The sequence below is a fragment of the Balearica regulorum genome, chromosome 3 (genome assembly GCF_011004875.1).
Source record: "Balearica regulorum gibbericeps isolate bBalReg1 chromosome 3, bBalReg1.pri, whole genome shotgun sequence".
Classification (NCBI taxonomy): domain Eukaryota; kingdom Metazoa; phylum Chordata; class Aves; order Gruiformes; family Gruidae; genus Balearica; species Balearica regulorum.
Genome location: NC_046186.1, coordinates 108714611 through 108739321, shown reverse-complemented (window position 1 = coordinate 108739321; position 24711 = coordinate 108714611). Strand labels below are relative to the sequence as shown.

At 39.1% G+C, this 24711-nt stretch overlaps 1 protein-coding gene across 1 annotated transcript in view; it reads right to left on the bottom strand.

Annotated features, from left to right (window-relative positions):
* ALK (ALK receptor tyrosine kinase) overlaps nt 1–24711 on the bottom strand; it is a 321448-nt gene that overhangs the window by 88064 nt on the left and 208673 nt on the right. Inside the window, exon 5 of the mRNA XM_075749445.1 lies at nt 20022–20149. Within this exon, the coding sequence (XP_075605560.1) occupies nt 20022–20149 (128 nt within the window). The remainder of the gene's footprint in view (nt 1–20021; nt 20150–24711) is intronic.

Genomic DNA, 24711 nt, shown 5'->3' with positions numbered 1-24711 from the left:
GATATAACCTCTCTCTGAACCCCGCAATAGTAGCATCTCAGTTATCTCTCAGTCATGGGCTTTTAGCACTGCCAAACCAGTCAGAGACGCATTTGTATGCCTTGTCATGAAAAACACAAATAGAGGTATGACACTTAATTGTATTCAAACATCATTTTAGAGCGGAATCATATTTTTCATTTCTAAAATGCAATTCTGCTTCTATAACTGCTTAAAGCAGTATCTCTCCTCTAGCTGTCAGCAGTATTAAATTAAGGTTTATGGCCCTACTGCAGATCAGTTGCTGGGGGAGATGGGCAGAATATCACAAATCAGCACAATCGAGAGCATGCGTATGTGGTCCCTTTCAGCAGTGATACATCCTCACATCACAACCAAATGCTTTACTGTGCAAAGCGGTGGCCCCACAATGGAAGAGCAACAGTTGTTCCAGGTAGAAGCAGAAGCTTGCTGGGGAACAAAGTTTCACGTCATGCCCCTCTCCACTCTGCCAACCTCTGTGAAACTCTACAGTTGTGTAAGCGCAACAAATTGTTGTCAAGGAGGTAATTTCCACTTTGTTCAAAAACCGAGCAACAATACCTCAACAACTCAAAGCGTAAGCAAAATGAAATTGCACATGAGCACTTGCTGTGAGGGAAAGCAATGGTATTGGTGACATGTAACAGGTTTGTCACTTAACGTGGACAGAGGCTATCTGGCTTTCAGTTCGAGGGAAGCAAAAGGAAACACTGCAGTGTTACCCTACCTCCACACATCCCTGAACATCAGGATATTGGTGGATGCTATGACTCACGGGTGACTCTTCCAGCTGAATGCACTGAAATCCGCCTACATCTCAGTGCTTTGAAGCCAGTCCAAAGGGATGGAGAAGTAGCAGTTCGCTGCTCCTGTGTATCGGGCTGTGCTTCAAGGCCTTGCTACACTTGAATGAAATTACCCCAGGAGCAAACCTGCTGAAGGTCAATGGTCCTCAACATCAAAAAAAGCCTAGAGAAGGATTCCTTCCTCGAGTCCATATTTCTGCCGGAGGATGTCCGCTGACCCTTGAACATGTGGAAGACTTATGAACTGGGAATGCTTACAGAAAAAAACCCCAGATGTCAGCAAAGAACACAGCGATTAGCTCTGTGTAAGCCAAGGTACATACTGAAGATATTAGCGGAAAAAAAACAGAAGAAATGGCATTACAATTCCAAGACAACCAACCAGGTTTCAGGTAGTCTCTCTACTGTCTTGTGGCATGCTAAAAGACATTTTGGTTAATGCTTTCCATGCAAGATCTCTTTCCCAAACACATACTGAGGTGCAGAGAGAATTGTAGGAGTTGACCAATATCATTACTCAGAATTACCATGTCCTGAGGATGAGACGCCTGTGGGTTGCTAGCCACAATAGAATAGCTAGACAAATGTTCAATACTATTAAAATGGCTTTTTTATTATTTTTAATACTGTGATAGGAATCTTAATAAAACAGCTGCTATGTGTAAAGCCAGATGAAGAAAACAGAACATGTCTTATGTCTCTCTATGATTCTAGGTTTTCTTTAAGATCTTTAGCCTTCGATGAGTAGAGACTGCAATCAAACTCTCAGATTTTACACAATTACTCAGAACTGACAGTCATTTCTTTTACAGTTCTCATCTTCAAATTTGGAACCATAAAATGTATGACAACCCAAAATATTCCTTTATATCCACTTTGTCAACAGGCTTTCTGTTGAGTGAAAGCTCCCCTTCAAGGTTCTTCCAACCCCTCTTCCTCCTCATTTTGCTAACTGATTCAGTTGACCATTAATTAATCTCTTTTAACTATTGTCAGCAATAGTATTAAATTCTCACAAATTTGCTACTGCTGTTATTATGTAAAATGCTCCTCCCAGCTGGGTAGGTTTCAACAAAGCGTAACACTTTGTTGACTCTAGATAAATCTATTTATACAATGCAAATGTACCTCTTCCTGGCAGACAAATCCTTTATAACTAAATCCTTTACAACTGCAAAACGATTCATTATACAAAACAGAGAAGCAGGAGGACATATATACAGCTTACTGTTCATTCTTCATCAAGACCTAGCAAACATAAACATTTGGGTACAAAACAAGTAATAGAGAATATGAAACAGGGATTGCTAACCCCACTGCAAAGTAAATGGAGTTTGTCTGGTTTTGTGGCAAACAGGGGTAGTAGGCTACGCATGAATAATTATGGGAAGGTCCAGAAGAGGAACAGAGCACATGGAAATAACATACATAATCCAACTCAGCCATACATGCATAGTATTCTGACTTGGAATCAAAAAACAATTAGGCATATAAGGATCTATAAACCAATTTCAGGAAATAAAGAAATTCTGTATATTCTCCACCAAAGATCTACTGGGTTGTGACACCATTTCAAAGGAGGTGTTGGAAAAAACCCCATTAGTTTAGGAGAGGGTTACAGTTAACAAGCTGTACTGGACAGGACTCAATCAACAGTACAAACTGCACAAACACACTGAATAATAAAAAAGAACCACCAAGCTTTCTTTTGGCCATAAAATGGACTAGGTGAGACCTAAAATGTCCTTTACATTTACATGTATCTAGACGTGTCTTGAAGCATCAATTTAAAAGACCAAATAATGATTAACGTTAGTTTTCATACGCATTTCATCAAGCCTTCTCTCTTAGCAGCGGCCAGCTTGGGGAGGTCAGCCATCTTAGGGAACACAAACTCTTCTTGTTTTTTACTGTGATCCACTGGTTGCTCTCTACTTGTACTCCCATTTATCCTCAGCTGTCCATGCTCCTCTCCACGGTATAGTTAAGTTATACCGAGTGCAAAGGTGTTAGATACCCACTATATATTTTTTACAAAGAGAACAGTTAAAGTACCTGACTTCCAGCCCTCCTGGGGCTTTAACTTAATGGGATGTGGATGCAGTTCACCAGCTATAATGAATGTCACTGGCCAACTACTCACATCACTGCACTACCTCAAAGCCTGGAATGTAAACTACAGTGCACAGGGAATCTACATTCAGAAAATTTAGTGAAATACTAGCAACAAAATCAACTGCCCTGGAATTTGTACTTAAACCAGGAAAAAATTACTTGCCTCCTTTTCCAGGATTTCTCAATAAACAGCAGTAGGACTTTTATGCAGCAGTAGTTACAGAAAAGGCTCTCTACTCTTCTTTGACCATGCCCTTCTTTCCCATCCTACAGGTAATCACCGCTCCTTTTTAGTGAGCAATATAATTTTGAACAGTCTGTCAACAAAGTATCACAAATATGATAAAAGTGCCTTGCCCTAGCATCTAGTATGGATAAAATCAATGATCCACTGTCCCACAGGCAGTAAGATAACCAGAAAGCTGAGGCCTCCGCAACCATGGCAGGCAGGTCTTTATGGGCAACAGTTGCTGCATTCTCTGAAAGGTTTTCAGCAGAACAGTTGTGTAGCCAAAAAGATAGGCATGTAACAAAGGTCTACTTGTATTATATGTGATAAGAAACTATTCATTGTTACTTTAGGTAGAAGGCTAATGATTCTTAGAATGAGCACCTGCTACACATCATGAGAAAAAGGAGGAGCTACAAGGCACTTCAAGGTCCTTATGTACATGATTTTCAGAAAGGGAGCACATTAATTGCCTCCAGCAACATCCTTATCTTCCTGAGGCATATAGCGAACAATTACCAACACCGAAGTATTGAGAAATGAGGGGAAAGGTAATTTGGGCCAGGGTCCCCACGACCACCGACCCATATACCACCTACTCAAAAGACAGAGGCGGAGAAAGGAACTGAGCATGCGTTCTAGTTTGCATACTAGGTGAAGAAATATGAACCAACTATTGTAACAGGGAGTGTACCACTTTGTAACATTTGTGTATAAATGACAAGAGAACCAGCGTTAGGTGTGTCTGATTTGAGGAACTATCCTCCTGACAGCGAGCACTGCAATAAAAGGAAATGCCTGCTTCTTAATGCTAAATTGGTGCTAAGGAGTTTTCTTTATTCCCGAATTTCGGTGACAGTAGGACAGTTAAGCCAACTAAGACCTGGCAAAGATAGGGTGGCAAATACAAATTATTGCCCCCCGTGCGTGAAACATTTTCAACACAGACAGTAGCAGTTCAAGTTTTCTCCGCACTACGAGAACTCATCTGTTCTACGTCCATTTTACCTCCCTCTCCTGCTCAGTCCACTGAGAATCCTGCCGAGGTGTCTGGACAACTTTGTCTCCATTAGCAAAAAGTAGAAGTGAAAGGTATTGCACAGCAGTCACTAGGCCTCTTCCAGGTAGACCAAGTTACCAGCTCATCCAGGGTATTCTCGGAAATAAAAGGCTTGGCATCCTTTTCCCAATACCCGACAAAAGGAAGAAAGAGTGAAATAACCAAGGACTGAGCACAAAACAGCCAAAACACAGCAGCCCGGCATCCATTTTGAGGTACTTCAAACCAGCACTCCATTTGTGTGTGCAGGGGCCTTGAATTGCTAGCAAACCACCTTCAGAAATGCTGCCTATCAAAGGAGGAATCTGATGGTCAGGATTTCCAAATTGCCTTTTACGCTGTGACCTCGGATAAGTCTCCTCACTTCTTCAAGCTTCCACCTCGCTGTCCATGACAGAAAGAAATAACACTTTGTGTGGAATATGTGGCCTTGCTTTTGTTTAGAACTAGCACTATATGAATAGTGTATTTTTGTTTGCACAGAAAAAAATAATCTCATTTTTAAGAGCTATATAAAATGAAAATGTCCCCTGCAGAAGAAAAATGTTTACTCAGCATTACTCCAAAAGATTTTATTTGACCTGAAATAAAATATTGGTTAGCTTTCCAACAAGGAAACTTGTTACTGTTCAAAATTTATTTCATTTCAGATATTTCATCCTTCCTTTATGCCTTTTAACATAGTTTCAAATAAAAAAAACCCCTAAAGTCCAGGGAAAAGGTGTTAAAATTTAGTTTCTTCCCCCCCTTTTTTTTTTGTCAAAACACTCACTAAGTTTGACCAGGATTTTGACTAGCTCTGTCCCAACAAGTTGCATTTTTACCAAACCTAGAACAGAAATGGAGATGCTGCTTACCCTTGGGTAACACATGGAGGCTCTGAAGTGAAAGGCTATACCGAGTACATCACTAAATGCTAATCATAAGCACGGAGGATGACAAAATCACTTGAATCATTACCACATGCTAACGCAGCATCTGACTGAGGAAGTCCTGGGTCATTTCAGCTTGGTCCTGTCCCCTGAAATCTACTCACTCAGACAGTGCACCAAAGAGACGAGTTTTTTAGCATGTTACCACTGACAGGACTGATTACATTCTTTCCATTTGGCATGTATTAAAATGTGCAAATATTAGCAAAAGACAGATTAAACTGAGGGAACCTCAGATTTGGAGAGTAGTGAAAAAAACCCCACAAAGCTCACATAGTTTCACGTGAGCACTACAGAGGTACTACACTCCTGTTGCTTTCTCAGGGAGAAGCTGTATGGAAAACAGCTAATGTAAACTTAACATTAAAAATTTCACTGACAATTAAGGTGACAGATTAAACTGATCTACATGCAATCTGCAAACTGATTTGGCATTCACTGATTAATGCAGTAAATTAGATACATCTCACATGCAATGTTATAAATCACTAAACTTCAGTCAGCAATGTATATGTGGTGTCAAACAATTTTTGATGCTAAGTTATTAAATTTTCCATAGGTGAAGCACTGAGTATCTATTACAGCTTTAGGATGAGATTATGAACAGAAACTTTCAATTTCTGACCAAAATTACTTCCAGACTTTGTCACTGGAGTACTTGATAGTATTATAACTGCTCAGATTTCCAAAATTCAAGTGGAAATTACTTTTCATTGTAGTGGAAAATAGCAATAGAAACCCACCAGCACCCAGTCTGGACCCAAGCTTCTTTTCAGTGGACACACATTTGAAGGTGGAGAGATGCTTTAGAAATGTGATTTATTTCTCCAAAAAGGTGCTTTCAAGAAATGCCCATCTCTGAGTTCTGCTGATACTCAATGCAATACAGATGTGCTACTTGAAGAAACTGCAGCAAGAAATGCCATAGAATGGCCCTGAGATCTAAGTATTTGGCCCGACTACTGCAAACAAGGCAAAGTCCCTCTCTTACGCTTTTCTACAGATGTTATTCTCCATGAGTCAACAGACCCCAAGGACTTTAAATTAAACAGTCCCAAATTCACAAGGTGAAGGTATTCCTTTCCACAAATCCCAGGCAGTGCAAGGCTCTAGCCTTAGCAGCAACACTTCTGCTCACGGTTGTCAACACTAATGAGTTAAACTGGACTGTAACGAGATCCTGGAGTTATTTGTAGCTGTGGTACAGGTAAGTCCCTTTGGTTGCAGGCAGACATCCTCGTCCAGCTGCATTGGCAGGAGAAGTTATTGCCTCCATCTGTTCAGGACTGCTTTCTCTCCTGATCTGCTGATGAAGCAGCATGTGCAAGTACTCCCTAATTTATTTCAGGCAAAGTCAGACAAGTGAGACCAGAACAACAGTTCTTACCTACTCAAGGATTTTATGTTAACCTGTCTGATTTTCAAATGGCAGCTGCTCTCCAGGCTGCATTAAAACATCTTACAGACTCTTGTCATCTGCTTACAGACTAGAGGAGCAAAGCCACAATACAGCGGTGCTACAAGTTAGAGGAACAACTCAGTGGCTGTGCTCTAGTCACTTTTAAAAAATGTCATTCTAATACATGAGATAATTCTGATACATGATAATATTCTTACTATTCCATGCAAAGCAATTTATGGAAGAGGAAGTATTTCCCTTTTCCTTTTTATAAGGGGGCATAATGTGGAACATCAGGCTGCTAAGTCCCATCACCTTGCAGCTTTGGGAAAACTCGTAAACACAGCTTGGTCTTTATCTGAGATATTCAGGTCAAACCTCCTTTGAAAACAAGGAGAATGGAAAAGAGCAACTGCAAGTATGCTTGAGTTCAGAGGAAATTCTGTCTCAATTTAGAACTGCACAAGACAGACCCTTCTTTAAATCAAAGATGGAGATAAAAGGGAATGTTTATGTATAGCTTTTTTGCAGAACAGTATTTAAAATTATTAAAACACAATGCACATATAACAAAAAACCTCCACACTTGGTACAATTTTCTGTTCAGAAAAAAAATAATTCTTTAAAACTTTCCTCATAAAGAAGAAACATTGATTATACTAACATAATGGAATAGAAATTCCCTGACATGATTCTTAATGGTATATCATGCCTAGAAGTCTTGTCAGTTAAAATTTAGGCTAGAACTCAATGATCTCTAGGAACTGGATTTGAAACGGATAACTCCTAAATATAACCAGATATCCTTGCAGAAGTAGGATGAATTTAGGTTCAAGGCAAATGCTGCATATAATACAGATCTTAACCTCATTTAGAAGCAATGTTGTTTAAGGCTTTATTAAGGGATTGAGTTACCGCTTCTGCTTAAACAGAAGTGACAGACTCATTCACAAGGGTAATAAAAATAAACAAGATAATGCAAGAGAGAGAAATTGCACCTACTGGTAAGGAAGTAACTGAAAAAATAACGTGGATGTTCTGTTACCACCCTTTGGAAAGCAGCATGGGATCCGATGTCCAAACGCAACTCAATTTAAGTAGATTTTTCAAAAAGCCTTCATTGAGGTCTCCCATAAAGGAATGTGGTCAACAAAAAAAATTTAAAAAAAAAATCAAAGCTTTTACATGTAAGTGATTTTCTGAGGATGCAGAGAAGCAATATGATCTACAGGGCTCCATTAGAAGGCTCTTGGCTGTAGCTCTGCTTCTACCAACAACCACTTCTGACAAACCACTTATGTATCTGAATGTTCTTCTGTGTGAAAGGACTGTTTGTTTGTTTTTAAGAAATATACCTTCTTTTCTAGACCTATTCATAAATACCTACAGAGGGTAAACATTTCTGGTTTATAACTTACACAGGTTTCCCAGAACAGCTGGTGTTTCTGTTTTTAGGGCAGAGAGGCTTCTAGGTCTGACTGGAAGCATCCTATCAAAGCTGCACAAATGAAGCTTGTATTGGTATTGCTGATATTGTAAAGTATTCCTGCATAGCACTATTAATCTTGCACTCAACAGCCATTTAATTTTTTTCAGGGTTTATTCTAACAGACTCTGAATAAACTCCTGCAAAATAATTACTATAAAATGATTTATCTAGCATGCTAACCAGTGAGTGTTGAGGATGTTCAATAGAGAATCTGTTTGTTAAAGATTCCTTGCCTGACACTATTCATTTGAAAGCGAGGAATTGGTGGGCAGACTTTATAGATTACAGGTATTAAAGCACCCACTGGCTTTAAAAGGATAGTTCTGTTAGAAATTCTAGCCTACAATTCTTCAAGCAAAGCATTGTCCCCTTTCTGACACTCTGATGATGCTATGATGTTAAAGGTGGAATGAATTGCTCTCTGAAGTGCCTCTTTTTCTCTCTGTTGACTACAGAGGGACCCTAGAGACTAGCTTTGACATGATGCCTAACTTTCAGATAGCTGAAGTCACAAAAGATGAATACCACCTTGTCTAACTTCATACAACAAAGCATCTGAATGTCTGAACTAAATCTTGCCTAGGGAGATTGAATCTCGTGATGTTGTGAATTAGATGACTGGTTTATTATACAGATTTTATTCCCTGACAGTTCAGTTGAGTCTAGACTGAGAATTGTGCTGAACTGCTTGGGAATTGGCTTTGCAAGTTGGAGTTTAGGAGAAGATTTTTTTTGTCTGCTATCAGCTGAAAATATTTTCTGGCCTTCGTTCAAATGCTAAAAAAAGCAGCTGCATCAGCAGAATGTAGATGTGTTAAAAAAAGAGGTCTCCCATACACTGTTAAGACAAAGAAATAAGGAGAAAGGGACAAGAGTCCATTGCTTGGCTTTGTAAACTGGAAAAGAAACTGTCTTCATTTCATCTAATGCCTTTCGTATGCATGCTGTGTGAACGCTTGGCACTTAGTAAAACCCACACAAGTACAGCAAGATTCCTTAGGCAAACAGTGAAGTTCTGCCATGACCAAGCTCTCTGCCTGAGTAACTTTCAGAATGAGTGCAATTTTCTAAAGAGGAGACCCCAGAGACAGCGCTCAATTATACCGACACGGTCACAGCTTAGGCAAAGCCTACCATTAACTAAAAACTCAAAGTTGACAGCAAGTCTACTCTTTCCTGTTTCATCAGTCAAATCCCTCAACGTAAACTTGTTAGAGATCCACCAGTGAACTGCTGCCACACATGGCATGATTCTGTTCACTCACTACTTCTCTCTCATTTCCAAGATCAATGAAAGGGCTATTTAAAATTGTTTCCATTTCCTCCCAACTAATTCCATCCCAGGTGTCAGCTAATCTAATGCTCACTCAGTGTGGCCTGACCAAAGGGCTTTGGTCATCTTTATTCATCTGTTGCTGCTTGCTTTTGTATTTCTGCTAAGGAATTCACAATCTAATTTCTTTGTCCTTTGCTTGTACTCAGTGCACAGCAGAGACTAGACTCACCTATGAGTACTGCTCTGAGATGGTATAGCAATATGAATAAATGGAACCAGTAATAAACTCCTCCGTAGTATTTACAGAATGGTATCACTGTGGGCTTGCAGTGTAGGAGGAGTAATTTTGCGTGGCTGACTTCCATTTGGTGGCATCCTGCTTGGTCATGACACTTCGTTTTCATTTCAGCAATTACCCTAATTGTCCAGGAAAGGAATGCACTGTTTACTTGAAAAGTCAAAAATAATATGAAACAGAGAATGCTCTGACTGCTATTATACTTGAGAAAGACAACTGTAATGCATTACACACACTGCTGATGTCTAGTACTGCTAGTAACAGAAGCAGCAAGTAGAAGCACATTTATTATAATTTAAGGGGAGCTACATGAAGTCACAAATTAGCTCACATTCTACCAATCAACAATTAAGATGAAGACTACTTGCTACAATATATAAACTTATAATGGAGTAGTAATTGCTCTACAGGTTTAGTGATGAGATTAGATAGGCAGGAATGTTTTATGACTAAAGGGAAAGAGAAGGAATAGGTTTATCCAAATGAGAGAAATTGCCTGATTTCACTTGGGAGCAGAGGAAGTTGGAGGTGCTCCAAAGATGAAATTAGAAGAAACAGAAGACAAACACCATAAAGCATGGAAGACCACTGCAAAGCACTCTGTGCAAAGATGAGCAGGTCAAACATCTCTTGGAGAAGAACATTTTTCCAACATACAATAGGAAAGGTTATTTTGCATTTCTCATTTGTCTTAATCACTTGCAAGTTATATTTTTAGAAAGTATACTTTGTACAAAATATATTTTGCAATCCAATTTTTTAAAAATCCATGTAAGTTTACAGTAATATGTATCATTGCAAACACTAAGCGATAGCTCCAGCCTCCCTTACCTACAATGAAAGAACAGCTACAGCCTAAACCTAAGTCTTCTGTTTTCCAAACCAAACTTTTCTGTTGGCTGTGAAGAGCCCAGCAATGACAAAGAAACTGAAGTCCAAATCAGCGATGTTCCTATCAGACTTCTTGCTAGGCTCTTCCTTTCTCAAAAGCTTTGATAAATATATAGGGACAGATCTTCAGCTGATGCAAGTAGTCGAAGCTCCAACAATTAACGGCATGATACACAATGTGCTTTACAACTTTCACTAGCAGAAGCTCCACCCAACTAACTTCATAGTTACTCACTTTTACTTTGGGAAACAGCTCGCATGCAGTAAACACTTCGGTTACTTTGCTGTCTTGGCAACTTTTGTGGACAGGTGAGTCACTTTACTACTGTTTTGTTACTGATGTGTACAATAAAATTGCCTGTTGAGTTAATACTGTTGTCAAAACTTTACACTTAGTGTTTCTAATCTTAGAGTGATTGCTTTCTTTTTGTTATGGTTTCATTAACATATGTTCATAAACACATGAACATACACTGTTATTCCATGAGGTGCTTAAAGAATCAACAGTGACTTTCTATAAATCAATAGCAATGGTGATATTATTAAAGAAATATTGAAATTTCATCCTTTTCATATTAATCTTTTTTTGTACTGCATAACACGATGCTAGATTTATGCAGTTGTTGCTTACAGCTCTAAATGACATCTTAACAATCCAATACATAATTCAGGCTTAAGTGCATGGAATATTCACTGCTGTAGTCTCCACAAAATCATTTACTCTAGATTGTGGCTCGCACAAATCAACCACAACAGCTTAGATCCCAGTATGCTGCAAACCATCATCTCACAGAACCAGACAGATTGCCTCTCAACCCTCAAAGTTTTTAGGTATCAAAATAGTTGCTTTGTTCATCTCTATTCACATAAAATGAAAAATCCACCATTGCTATTATTTTTGGAACGTGATAAATGTTTCTGTAAGAGCTGACTAAATGATATTTCCTTGTAGATCCGAAAAACATTCCCAAACCTCTTATTTTGCTTACAAATTTGGTGATACTCCATCAATCATGCCCCACGAACAATACACTTCGATCTGGAACCAGACCCAGAATCCAGCTGACTCATTTAAGTGCTTGCAATCTCCCAGTTGTACAAAACTTCAGCACTTCATCTGGCAATCATTTAAAGAAGAGGGGGGAGAAAAAGGTATTCTTAAAATTTCTTTCATGTAATAAAACTTGACTGGTAATTTAAGATCTTGCCATCCGTGTGTGACTTCTGGATCAATATGCCTCACTAGCAGGGCTTTCAAAGGCTCAATTCATAAAAGCCCTGTATGCCTCATTTATCGAGGTACTCCGTAAAACTGCCTCCATGGAAGCACAGTGCACAGCCTGTCCTTTCTCATCCTCACAGGTGGAAGGCATGCCTCAGCGCAATTCAGTAATGATGGCATTTCTGAAAACTCCTGGGGGACTAAGGAGCACAGTTCCCATTAATTTGTGCTCCTAAGTTACTTGGCAGCTTTTGAAAGTTCCTCTCTTTCCCCACGTTTTTCATGACTTCGAAGTAAAAGAATCACAACATACAGGTTTAATGATCCTGACCGAGATTCTGGTGTGCAGCTACTGGTTGTGCGTTTCCAAATACAGCATAAAGGAGTCTCATTTTTTGAAAGGGTGTGTGCTCCTTTTCAGAAAGATTTCATCCCCCGTTACAGATTCTTAAATTTTTCAGGGGAAAAATCAATGCATCTGGTTTAGTCAGTTGGCAATTCTATTTATGTATTATGGATTTGATTTGGAATTAAAGGTTGAGGCTTTTTGGTTTCAGTTGCTCTATTGCAGAGTGTCTACTTCACTGTATCCATCATCGCTGGCTCCAACGTGCTACACCTCTCCCATACTAGTTACAGTGCAGAATTATTAAACAATGTCTGTCGTTTGGTGCAGCAATTGGTCTGCTAAGAAAGCTGGCTGTAGCAGACCATGTGGAAACAGAACAGCAGGGCAAAGCAAGCAGGGCTCCCTGAGGCAAAGAGAGGAAGGTTTTGGATAAGAAAAGGAAGAGCTAGAGAGGGTCTTATAGCAAGACTGGGGCAGATTTGTAATGAGAAACAAGCTGAACTTGAATACTTCAGAAGATAAGCCTCAAGGTATAGAAGTGCCCTGAGCCAAATCTGAAGAACTCTTCACTGTGGTAAAGAAAGAGAAGGAATTATGCCTTTTCTCCATCTTCTTTGCGTTGCACCACTACAGAGCAGTGGTACCTCAGAATCCAGTGTTGATACGTATGACACTTATGCAGGCTTTTAAAAAAAAAAAGGTTTTTGCTGCTGACATTATTTTGTCTTCTACAACCTGGAAGCACACGCAGAAAATCATCTTTCCTTCTGGTCCCATCTTTTCCTCATTCTTTTTCTTCATCTTCCAAAAATTATTTTACTCGTCAATGCTACTCAGGCTCTGGTGAGTAATGTCAGAAAAAGGGACTAGCTTCCACTCGAACATGCCACATATTTATCTTTGCATTTGATAATTTTAAATGTTAATTGATTAATCCTTTTGCATTTCATTCAATTTTCACAATTTACTGAATTTCCCTCAGTCTCACTTGGTTTCATTGCCGGTTCAACAGATTACCCATCTAGTTAGTTCAGTCTGGTTGATTGAGTGGCTATCTGATTAAGTTTGATTGCTCTAGTTAATTAATTGGATGGCAAATGTTTATTCCAATCACTTTCTAACTGGTCAAACTCTTTAATCATTTCCACTATCTAGACCAATTATTCCTGCCTGATATCCTGTCATTTGTTTTCAGTGTTGCTGGTTTATTGCCATCTCTCGTTTATTCTTTTGCTCATGCAGTCTGACTCCTATCCTTTGTGCTTAATCATCTCCCTCTTCTGTTCTGCCTTTGTAAGCTTCCCTTGCTGTCTCTCACCTCTTCTCAAAGACCACTGTAATTCTTCACAAACATGAATCAAGTTGCATAGCCAGGTCTTAACATCTTCAAACTTCAGTCCTGTTTAAATCAAAAACCTTTCCTACAGCTAACAAGGAACTTCATGGATCTATATAAAACAAAACTCAGAGTAAAACTACCCCTGACTTTGTTTTAGCAAAATCAAGGTTCTGCATTCCCTCTGTTACAGGCTAGCAGTCTTTCGAAAATGTAGGGGTTTATTATGGAGAGAAAAAGGGAGAGAGAGATTATCATCTACTTACACAATGGAATGAGCTTGCATAAATCTTCAAATCTGGAGTAATACTGGTTTAAAATCATTGGGTCATCTGTAAATCATCATTGTCCTCCCCATTTCTCAAGTGATAATAGTGAATCCTACGATTGTTTCAATAAATCCAAGCAGTTAAAACATCACAAGAACTAAGTGGCAGCAATTAATAGTAATAAAAATAAGTTCAATTTGGGGAAAGCAGATTACAGAGTTCATTTTCTTTCACTGAATCAATGGCTCCCCTGTTGAAATAAGCCTTAATTAAGGGAGAAGGTCAGGATAAAAATCATATACAGCATTAAAAAGATAATGTATTGGCCAATTCTTCAAGGTGTTAAAAAGTACTTAAGACCCACAACTGCCAACATTTGCAGGGGAACTGAGGGATTTGCAGTGTGTCTCAAGCAGTTTCCAGTACCTCTTACGAGCAGGCCCTTCTCTTTTGATTATTAAAGCTCGGATTTTAAAGGCTGAGATTTCTCAATCCAGTTTCTTAACCCAAATCACCTGACCTTTTTTGAATTAGAGATGAACCTGCCCACTCTGGTAAGACAGTAACTTTGTCTAAGAAACACCCAACTTCGGTCCTGCCATGGCAGATTCTAGCCTTTCCGCCTTCTGTATGAATGCATTAATTTTAAAGGCCAATTTTACAAGCGTTACCACACCATCTAAAACATTTCTTTATACCTCCCTCCTCCTATCTTACAAAAACAAATATATCATCAGTTGATTACTAAATAAAACAACAGAACACAAGGTCCCATTCACCAACATACTGGCATGACAGACAATTCTTTTCTATGAAAGAAAAATGCTCCAGATATTCAGGTTAGTTACCCCCCCTTTGGTGAGTACTCTAATGTTGCAAATAGATTAAATTATTTAACATAACCATCACTGTCTAAATTTGGCTCCACAAGAAGTAGGTGTTCACAGTCAGCAACAGAAATGCATAATCACTAATTCATTACTGTAAGAAGCTTCTTTACCACTAATTGAGTTACGGTGCCTTTTCTAGAAGCAATATTAAGGCTAAATTTGCTTAGTTTTTTATTCCTAGGGTTACTATAACAATTTAAAAAAGATGAAAATGAAAAATGAAAACAAAGATAAGGCCCATAACAAGTGCATTAAATTTATTTTACTTAAATGGGCACAAACCACAAGTGAAATAATTTTCACTTTGGAATTACCTTAAAATGATTTAACTTTGCTACAGCCACCACACTCATCTGTAAAGCAGTTTTTTCTCCAACACAAGATCCCTATGGGATTAAACCACTAGTAGGTTAGAGATGGTTTTTGGCACACAACCTGAAGTCAGAATAATCAGTCACACCTCATGGGGAAGCAGAGGTGAATGGGGAGGAAGGTGGTTGCCAAAGCATTTGGAGGCAAACGTTCTTAAAATAGTAAGGCTTTTCCAAATGCCTACTTAGTGAAATTAGATCCACAGGAAAACCAATGCAGTGGAACTGTATGAATAGCATAGGCCACTCCAAGGAAAATGCAGCCAATCTGCCTGATTATTTTTTTTTAAATGAAGGATACTCAGAACTTCATCTAAACATACTGAATAATTCCCATTGACTTCAATTAACTCTGGATCTATCCTCTGGCTTGGCAAGCTCCTTAACCATGGCATTAATGCCAAAGGAAATTCTTCAGTTTCCTTTACATAAAATTACCTGGATAGGCCAAGTAAGTATTATGGTAAATGTTGGTCCTAAACTTCAAATAGAAACAACTACTTCTGAAAGGTAAGACTTTTTTTTTTTTTTTCAATTATGTCTATTTTTCAGGTTTATAACAACGGCACAATACTGACTGTGCTCACGGTTCTGTTCACTTGTTCCCCTGAATTTCAGGGCAGCAGTAGATCTCCAGACCATATAAGATGACACAGCTGGTTCCACTGAAGGTGCATGTCTCCTCTCCACTGTTCCATAATTACAACTAAGCAAATAATTAATTAAAAAAAAAATTGACACAATTTAGTTGCTCCATAAATCTTCTGTAAACATCTTGCAATTTTACTCAAGTCAAACTTACTTAAAAGTTATACAACATTTTTTATGAATTAATGATTAATATCTAAATTAGCTGTAAGTGTGTCATGTGAGACTAAGTGGAACACTTAGAAACCTGTGTTTAAATATTTTACAGCGAGAACAATCAATCACTGGAATAACCTCCCCAGGGACGTGGTGGAGTCTCCATCACTGGAGATCTTCAAGATGCAGCTGGTCAGGGTGCTAGATAATCTTCACCTAGGTTCCCTCTCCCAGGAAAGGTTGGACCAGATGTTTTTTTGTGGTCCCTTCCAACCGGAGCCGTTCTATGATTCTACTGGATACGCTGAAACTATTTCAGTTGTAGGTTTGGAAGAGGTTAACTTTTCTAGGCAATTTTCCAGTAGGAAGCATCAAGAACTCGTTTTCAAAAAGTGGCTCACTGGTATTTCATTAAGTTCAGTTAACCACGACATCCCGTCAGCAAATTAATTTATAAGACAAACTGCAGAAAGTGAGCAGACGTGGGAAAACTGAAATGATACATATTCGTGTTTTGTCTGAATACACAAAACCATCATTTTAGTAATGATTCAGATACATAAGTAATCCTGTTTGGAGAAAGCCCTTATTGATTTTCTGCAGTTGATTCATAAATCTGTTGCTAGACTATTTATCAAACAGAATCATGAAAAATTTTATGTCAGTTGCTCACTTTTCTTCATACATGTTGCAAGTCCATGTTCTTACTCTTCCCTATCTCTTTTTCCAGCAAAATCACTTTCAGGTCTTCAAAATTTTTCCTTTCTTGAGAGGTCCTCTGCTTTGGATCAAGGACTTTGCTTTTAGTACAACCTTAACTTCAACTTTCAGAAATTTGCATACGTATTATAACCATGAGATCGTTACAGAACTAACTACTTACCGGCTCTGAAGGTAATGAGTGTATTTCTATGTGCTTTCAAGTATTCACTGAAAAAAGCTATTGCTGAGTGGACAGAAGCATTAACTTAATCAACAACACATAGTCAAAAATAAATATGTTTTTTATGTTGCTTACTGAGCTTGAAAACTTGAAAGCTAAGTGCTTCCTGTTGGACAGGCTGAGTGTCTGAAATAACTGTTTTTAACAGCCTCGGAGCATCATTAAACCTTTAACATGTTTTAGAAGCATTTGATATCCACTCCCCTTACTTAAAAAGTTACTTAGAATTGGTAAATCGAACACTACTAAGTAAAACAATGTCTTGTCAATTACTTGTGCTTACTATTAAGTACTTTTAATTAAGACTTCTGGAAATAAGTTAGCAAATTAATTAATTTACAACTGCAATAAAAATCAGTAAGAAACCCATTAAATATCATTAATAAGTCGATACATTACTTAGGAAATGAACTCTATTTTTATTACTAGAAATTACCATCAACTATAAAATGCCACTGTACCAATTACTCTACTTGTAGAAGGAACAAATTCTTAACTGACATTATTAAATTAATATATTACTTCTCTGCAATTTGTAATTTTTTTTTTTTGCTTTGGATACTGCACTTATTTAAACAGTAAGTTGTAAGAAAGAAAATTAGACAATCAATAGTTTAGGTTTTACACACTGACAAAAACAATCTGCTTCACATTTAAGACAGTAATTGAAAGTCAATGGGCTGTAGGATGATGGGCAATGCCTGTTAACTGTCCTCATCCAAAACCTATAGAAGTCCAAGCAGCCTTTCTATTGACTGTAGGGACTTTCTGATTAGAATCTAATTCTATGGTTCAGGAAAACTTTCTGGAAAAAAAAAATAAAAAGGACTTAGCTCACGCAAAGTGCTAAGAAGCCCTTAAAGAATTAAAGCCAGAGGATGGAGTGCATGAGAAGAACAGTGGTGATGAACTACAGCAAGGATAAGAGATGCACCAATTACAGTTTTGGCCAATCCTGTGCATTTAAAAAAAAAAAAAGCAAACCAACCCCTCCCCCCAAAAAGACCAACCCAAACCAAATGAAACCCCTCAATTTGTAAGGGCTTTCCTTTTTCTATCAAGCTAATCCAATCAAGACTGATTATGTGACCGGAACCAGGAAATGTGAAGATATTCAAGTGACAAAACACTTCGATTTTCTAATCTGCTGCACTGTTGAATGAAGAATGGAAATTGTGGAGCACAATTAAGACACTGTGATGATAGAGTTGTTTCAACTCAACAAATCTTATTTAAATGGGATATGAATCTAGAATTTTTAAATTTTTAAATTTAGAATTTAAAAAATTGCAGAATTTTACCAGCATCTGAATATTTTTTCTAATTTTAATTCTTCATTCAATCCCAAATAGGCTGTTATTTTTTTCAGTTCAAATGCAGTAAAAGTACCATCTTTTTCACAATTAAAGAACTCAAAAAATAGAATTCCCAATGATCAAAAGCAAATCCCAACCTCAAACTTATACCTTCTTCAAGCTCCTGCTGGCAACTAATTTAGATCCACACCTGCACCCATCTATGAAAACAGTAGCTTAATTTCCTAAGATTGTCTATGCGCCTTTATTTATTTTTCAATTGTGTATATGGTCTTCAAAAGCTTAGAAAAATTAGGCTGCGGGCTTGTTACTGTTTCTTAGATGTTTCTTCCCCAGATTCACCCAATTTTTAGGTGCTTCAGTGACATTAGGATATCCAAGTAGCTAAGGTGCCCAAAGGCTTCTAACAGCTGCAGAAAAATTAGATTTAGATTAATCTTTTCTTATTGCTTTCCGTATTTTCTCTAAGCCTAAGGTGCCACCCTTGGCTGCTCGTCACCACCTTCCTTCTCGTAAAAGGACACAGTACACATCTTCAGCTGTGTGCAAAAGGCTTAGCAGTTTCAACCAAATGCAAAAAGAACAAGTGATTTTATTCCCTGGTGGTAGGTGGTATTATTTATAAACTGTGTCCTGTAAGCAGAGCAGGGGAATAAACAAAATGGGAGATTTATTCCTTCTTTTGCTTGCAATATATCTTAATAGCCTGAGCGACTGACATCTGTCATCTGCAGAACGGTGCCCAGTATTAGTATGAGCTCACTCAGCCAACATTATCCTTTCACTCAGCTGACTGTCCATCACCTATGGTTCTCCTTCAAGCCCGCCCAAGAGAAGAATTCATATACTTTCTTCAAGGGAGCTGAGTATCTCCCGTAGTCTGTCATTAAATTTGTTGCAATGAATTCCCAAAGCACTTTGGATTTGAATGACTTCTGTCCCATTTACTTTTTTGTTTTGGGGAATTGAAAATCTTTCTTTTCATTCTTAGAGATATACCAAGATGCATTCCACACAGCAGCAGCAGAACAAGTGCATTCTGTCCGAACATGCCTCGCACTTTCAGCACAATGTCAGGGTGTTCCTTGTTGGAGCTTAGAGATCACTGTTACATATGGACAGTGCAATAAACCCCTTAATACAACTAGTCTTTGTGGAGAGCAATGTAAATAACCAAAATAATGTACATTCTCCAGCAGATTTCCCTGTCCTAGATAGGCTGAAAAGAAGGACATGCAGCTCAATTCAGCAGTACTCCAAATAAATAAAATGGACAAAAGGTAACGTGCTAAATGCTATAAGTAATAGCATTCTTTGCTGACATGCCACCTAAAGATTTCAGTAGGATTCACATGCTCCATAAAGCAGGCAGAACTAAAATGCAGCTGCTTCTGGCATGAAGCACTAAATTTACATACTCAAATTGATTATGGAGCTTGTATTTAAAAAAGTAACCCCCATTAAGGTTGCCCGTTATTAAAATTCCACGCACTACATTGAGCTATTAGGGGTTACTCAGTGATAACGGCTTTGGAACATTGCCAAAGAAAGGCATACTTTATTAGGATCAAGTTTTCCACAGTTGTTTTAAAAAAAACAACCCTGAAATATGTTATCAGGAACATCAAAAAGATGGCTTGCAAGCTATCTGTCTAGGAACCACTCCTCTGCTGCAGAAAGTGAAGTCGTGTGGATAGGCACCTGGCAAGCCAGGAGGAATACCTGCTTTGGTTCTCCCAAAATGAAATTTTCCTAGAAATTCTTTCAAAGGGGAAAAAAAAACCAACCCAAAAACTTGTTTCCTTCAATGATTTAAAAACTTCTAAGGCAACATTAAAAAAAATTCTTCCCTGGAAGGGATCCTTTTTAAAAAATTATTTATTTAAATAATTGACTTGACAAAAAGCTTTCATTCTGTGAAGGTTCTAGCAGTCAGAAATCATGGTCCTCTCCAAAAAGGCATCAAAAGACTATGAGTTAGAAGCAATAAAATACTCTATGTTACCTGTACTGCAGTTCTTCATTGCAAAGGAATCCACAGCCGCTACGCTCTTGTTCCCATTAGCAACATACTCCAGTGAGATCCGAAATGGTTTCTCTAGATGTCCAACTCTCCTTTGAAGCAACACCCATCTGGTCTCATCATACAGTGAGAGGAAAGAACAAAGGAGAAGAGTGGTAAGAAAGGCTACTTTACAAGGACCAAATCCCCCAAAGCAGCAGCTCCACACATGGCTAGTCATTCTGCACCTTCTACCCCAGCCCTCATTCGCCTCGCTGTGTCCCACAGCCAGGGCCTTTCCCTCCCATGGAGTTTGCAAAAGGAAGCTTCTAAGCACCAAGATTTCCACCCAGCTAAGACGTGGGAAAACCCAGGTAAATAGCAGCTTACTGCTCTCTTCTGTCACACTTCTGTGCTCCCGGATTTCTCACAGATGTCTGCCTCCTGTTTAAGAGAGGCCTAACTTTCTTTGCAGAGCAAGCTGTGAAATCTGTAGCACACATGCACATCTCCTCTAAATATCACTCCTCCTGCTTCTTACTAGCCGTGTCTCTTAGTCACTCAGGCAATAAGCCAGTCTCCAGGGCTTGCACAATAGCTGTAATTCCCAGCACTGCGTCGCTGGTTGAGGTAACACACTTTGCTTCTAATCTAGCTGGCTGGAACATCTACCTGTGCATGAAGCACTACAACTAAACCAAACAAACAAACTAAAAGTCCCACCGAGTAAATGAAAGAACTAAGCAACTGGATTAGCAGCCCTGGAGACTAGCATCCACACTCCAAGAGTGTTTCAAATTAGTTGGCTTGTTGCCAAGAGTAAATAAGAACAAGAAGTCTGTATGAGCTTAATTTACTCTCTGAGATGCTAAAAGAGATTAAGGCCTGGCTGTCTTTAATGTCCACTTTCTCTGACCACCTGGAACACCCTGTCAGGCAGCACAAGAACTACTCCTAGACCCTCAGCTCTTACGCATTGCCCTCTGATCTAACTTTCAGATGTTCTGTATCCAGCAAGACATGTCTAAAGGCAGACTGTAAAAATGTAAGTATCTGTCTTTTCCCCAATATACTGGTATTCTGATCTGCAAGAAAAACTTTAAGGAATAAAATACTTGTATGATAACATGCTCTGGCCCACTGCACCTTTCATCCTTGGGCACAGGCTGCCAATAAAACCACTTGTTGACACCATTTGTGAAGGGCTGCTTCCCAAGAGGTATGTATTACTTTGGCAGCAATACAGAGCCCATCACTCATTTCACCCCTCTTTATTCAGTGCCTGCTGGCTAACCATAAACATGATCAGAGATGAGAGATTCTGCAAAGCCACTCAGTCACTAATAATCCACTTTTTCACGTTTCTCTTTTGTTACAGAAAAAAATGCAGCACCAAAGAAAAAAGATCTTTGTACTGTAACTGGTCAGCTGGAGCCAAACAAGACAAAAGGGGTCTAATAAAGCCTATTAAGAAATGCTCTTTACAGCTTCAGCTGCAATTTTTAAAAGATGAGAACAAAAACTTACTCTGTTTTCTTAAGTTGCTTTCAAACACCAATATTAAGCATTTTTGAGGAAGACTGCATCTATTTCTAGTTGACATAATGGGCCAGAGGCAACAGAGCAATGCAGCTGGTGAAGGGTCTAGAGCACAAGTCGTATGAGGAGTGGCTGAGGGAACTGGGGTTGTTTAGCCTGGAGAAAAGGAGGCTGAGGGGAGACTCTATTGCTCCCTACAACTACCTGCCAGGGGGTTGTAGCCAAGTGGGTGTTGGTCTCTTCTCCCAAGTAACAAGTGATAGGACAAGAGGAAATGGCCTCAAGTTGTGGCAGGGGAGGTTTAGAATGGATATTAGGTAAAATTTCTTCACCAAAGGGGTTGTCAATCATTGGAACAGGCTGCCCAGGGAAGTCGTTGAGTCACCATCCCTGGAGGTATTTAAAATACATGTAGATGTTGGTGCTTAGGGACATGGTTTAGTGGTTGGACTTGGCAGTGCTAGGTTAACAGCTGGACTTTATGATCTTAAAGGTCGTTTCCAACCCCAACGATTCTATGATTTTTTTCATTGTTCTTACAAAAATGTTTCCTCATTAAGTATCCCCATCGCCCCCGGTGCATGGGTTTGTGCTTGTACATGGGCTGTGCACAAGCCAACATTTTTCTTGGGGAAGAGAACCCACTGGAACAGATGTTCTGAACGACAGAAACTACACAGTTTATCTGGCATCCGTAACAAGAACCTCTTTCTCCAGAAGTAGGCCAAAGTTTAGATGTTATCAAGTTAAGACACACACTTCTGAAAGGAAATGTAACAACATATGTGTATGACGTTTGCATCAACCAACCACCACTTATGCCTGCTACAAGCATGGATCAATCCCAAATCGCAGACCCTGTACTGCCACCAGCTAGGAGACTTTTCTTTGCTCAAGAGGCAGACACACTGTTTATCTCATGAAGGACACAACGGTGTCACTGTGCTGCACTGAAATGGACAAAATTCCCAGCAGCCAAGGAAGCTGCCAACAGGTATGTTAAGGACCTAAAGCAAAGGGCTGCATAAAGACCCTGCTGACAATTCACACAGTTCAACTCACAACTCAGAAAAGCAAACGCTGCTCTTTAATGATTTACTAGGTTTCTTCCTCCCTCCTTTTCCAGCAAGAAGAGTGAAACTAGACTGCTAAGTTTCATTTTTTGTTTACAGTTATTTTCATTTCCACATCTCATCTTCTGACTTCTGTGCTCGAGGTTCCCGCTTGAGAAGGGCATGTTGGCATCCTCGCTCCTTTTCTGTCCCCCTCCCCCAAGGAGATAAATCAGCTTTTACTGAAATTAAATAAAATAAACCATTGACAGTATTTTAAATGCTAGCTTCTGTATGAGTTATTTCTTTTGATGTCATCTCAAGTTAGGTATATTACAGGGATCAGAGGATACAAATTTCCCTACAAATAGAGTAAAAAACCACCCTAGATTTAATTTTGGTTATGAAATACAGAGGCATCTGTATGTCATGAAAATCGTTCTCCTCAGCTTCAGAAGACTGATGGATTTTAATTCCAAGTACGCAGTGGCTCTCAACAATGATTTCCATTTCTGTGCTACTGCTAACCCTCTGGATAAATGTGCCAGGAGTTTTAGGAATTGCTTTTCTGAGTTACTGGTGCAATAACTTTAGTTTGAAATTCTCAGGCCTCTCATAGTTTACCACAGAAACTTTATTAACTCCCAGAGCTGTTGCCAAGCAGGTAGTTTATATCACCGCAATGCAAGACTGGAAAAGGCAGGCTCACTCAAGTCCAGATTCATTACAAAATATATTCATATTTTGTGGTACAAATTCCTACAATAGGTTGTCTGAGATTCAGAGATTCATGTGAAAAGAAATCCCAAGTATCAGCCTCTTTCTTTAGAGACATGAAAATAAATGAGCTAAAGATGACACTAACTGGTGGATTTATATCGAGGACACTAAAAATAGCTACTGGGTTAGTAGAAAGACACACGGGCAAATTCGGATGGGAGACAATTCTGTAGTCATTCTGTGGCATAATAGGGACTCTGGTCACCAGACCTTTCCATACAACACCCTATATTTAACAGGCCCATACTCATTTTCAGATCCTGTACTACAGGCTGTCTGGCAGCATAACTGATATGTTAAGATGTTAATTAGTAGTAGCTTTATTAAATTTCTATTAGTGGTCTATATGTTACAAATCTAATCTTAGAAAGCATTTTAGCAAGGTAACAGAAAAGCTACTTCAGTCATCTTCCGTGATAGACGGGGAACCTCTTCACACTGACATCACACTTAACCAACCTGACTGCTTTCTATGCTGAGATGATCAGCTTGGTGGATGAGGGGGAGCAGTGGATGTTGCTCATCTTGACTTTAGTAAGGCTTTCAATGCTGTCTCCCATCCCATCCTCACTGGCAAACTGAAGGAAGTACAGACTATGTAAGAGGACAGTAAGGTGGACTGAAAACTGGCTGAACAGGCAGGCTTAGAGGGTTATCATCAGTGGTACAAAGTTCAGCTGGAGGCCAGTCACCAGTGGTATACCTCTGGGCCAATACTGGTGCCGATAATGTTTTCTATCTTCATTAATGACCTGGATAATGGAACAGGCTGCACCATCAGCAAATTTCCAGCCAAACTGGGAGGAGTGGTTGATACATGGGATGGTTGGGCTGCCACTGAAAGGGGCCTTGACAGGCTGGAAATTTCGGCCAACAGGAATCTCAAAGTTCAACAAAGGGAAATGCAAAATGCTGTCTCTGGGGAGGAACAACTCCATGTACCAGTACAGGCTGGAAAGCAGCTTTGGAGAAAATGGGTCCTGGTGGACAAAATGGTGACTATAAGCTAGCAATGTGTCCTCAATGACAAGGAAGGCCAATAGCTTCCTGGGAACAGCAGATCAAAGCGGTGACTCTTCCCCTCTATTCAGCATTGGGGAGACACATCTGGAGTGCTGGGTCAAATGCTGGACCTCCCAGCACAAGACAGACATGGACTTACTGAAGTGAGTCCAGCAAAAGGCCAGAGAGAAGATAAGGGACTAGAGCATCTGACATACAAGAAGAGACTAAGAAAATTTGGATTATTTAGCCTGGAGAAGAGAAGGCTCAAGAAAGATCTTATCAATGTTTATATGTTATAGGAGGATGGAAAGAAGACA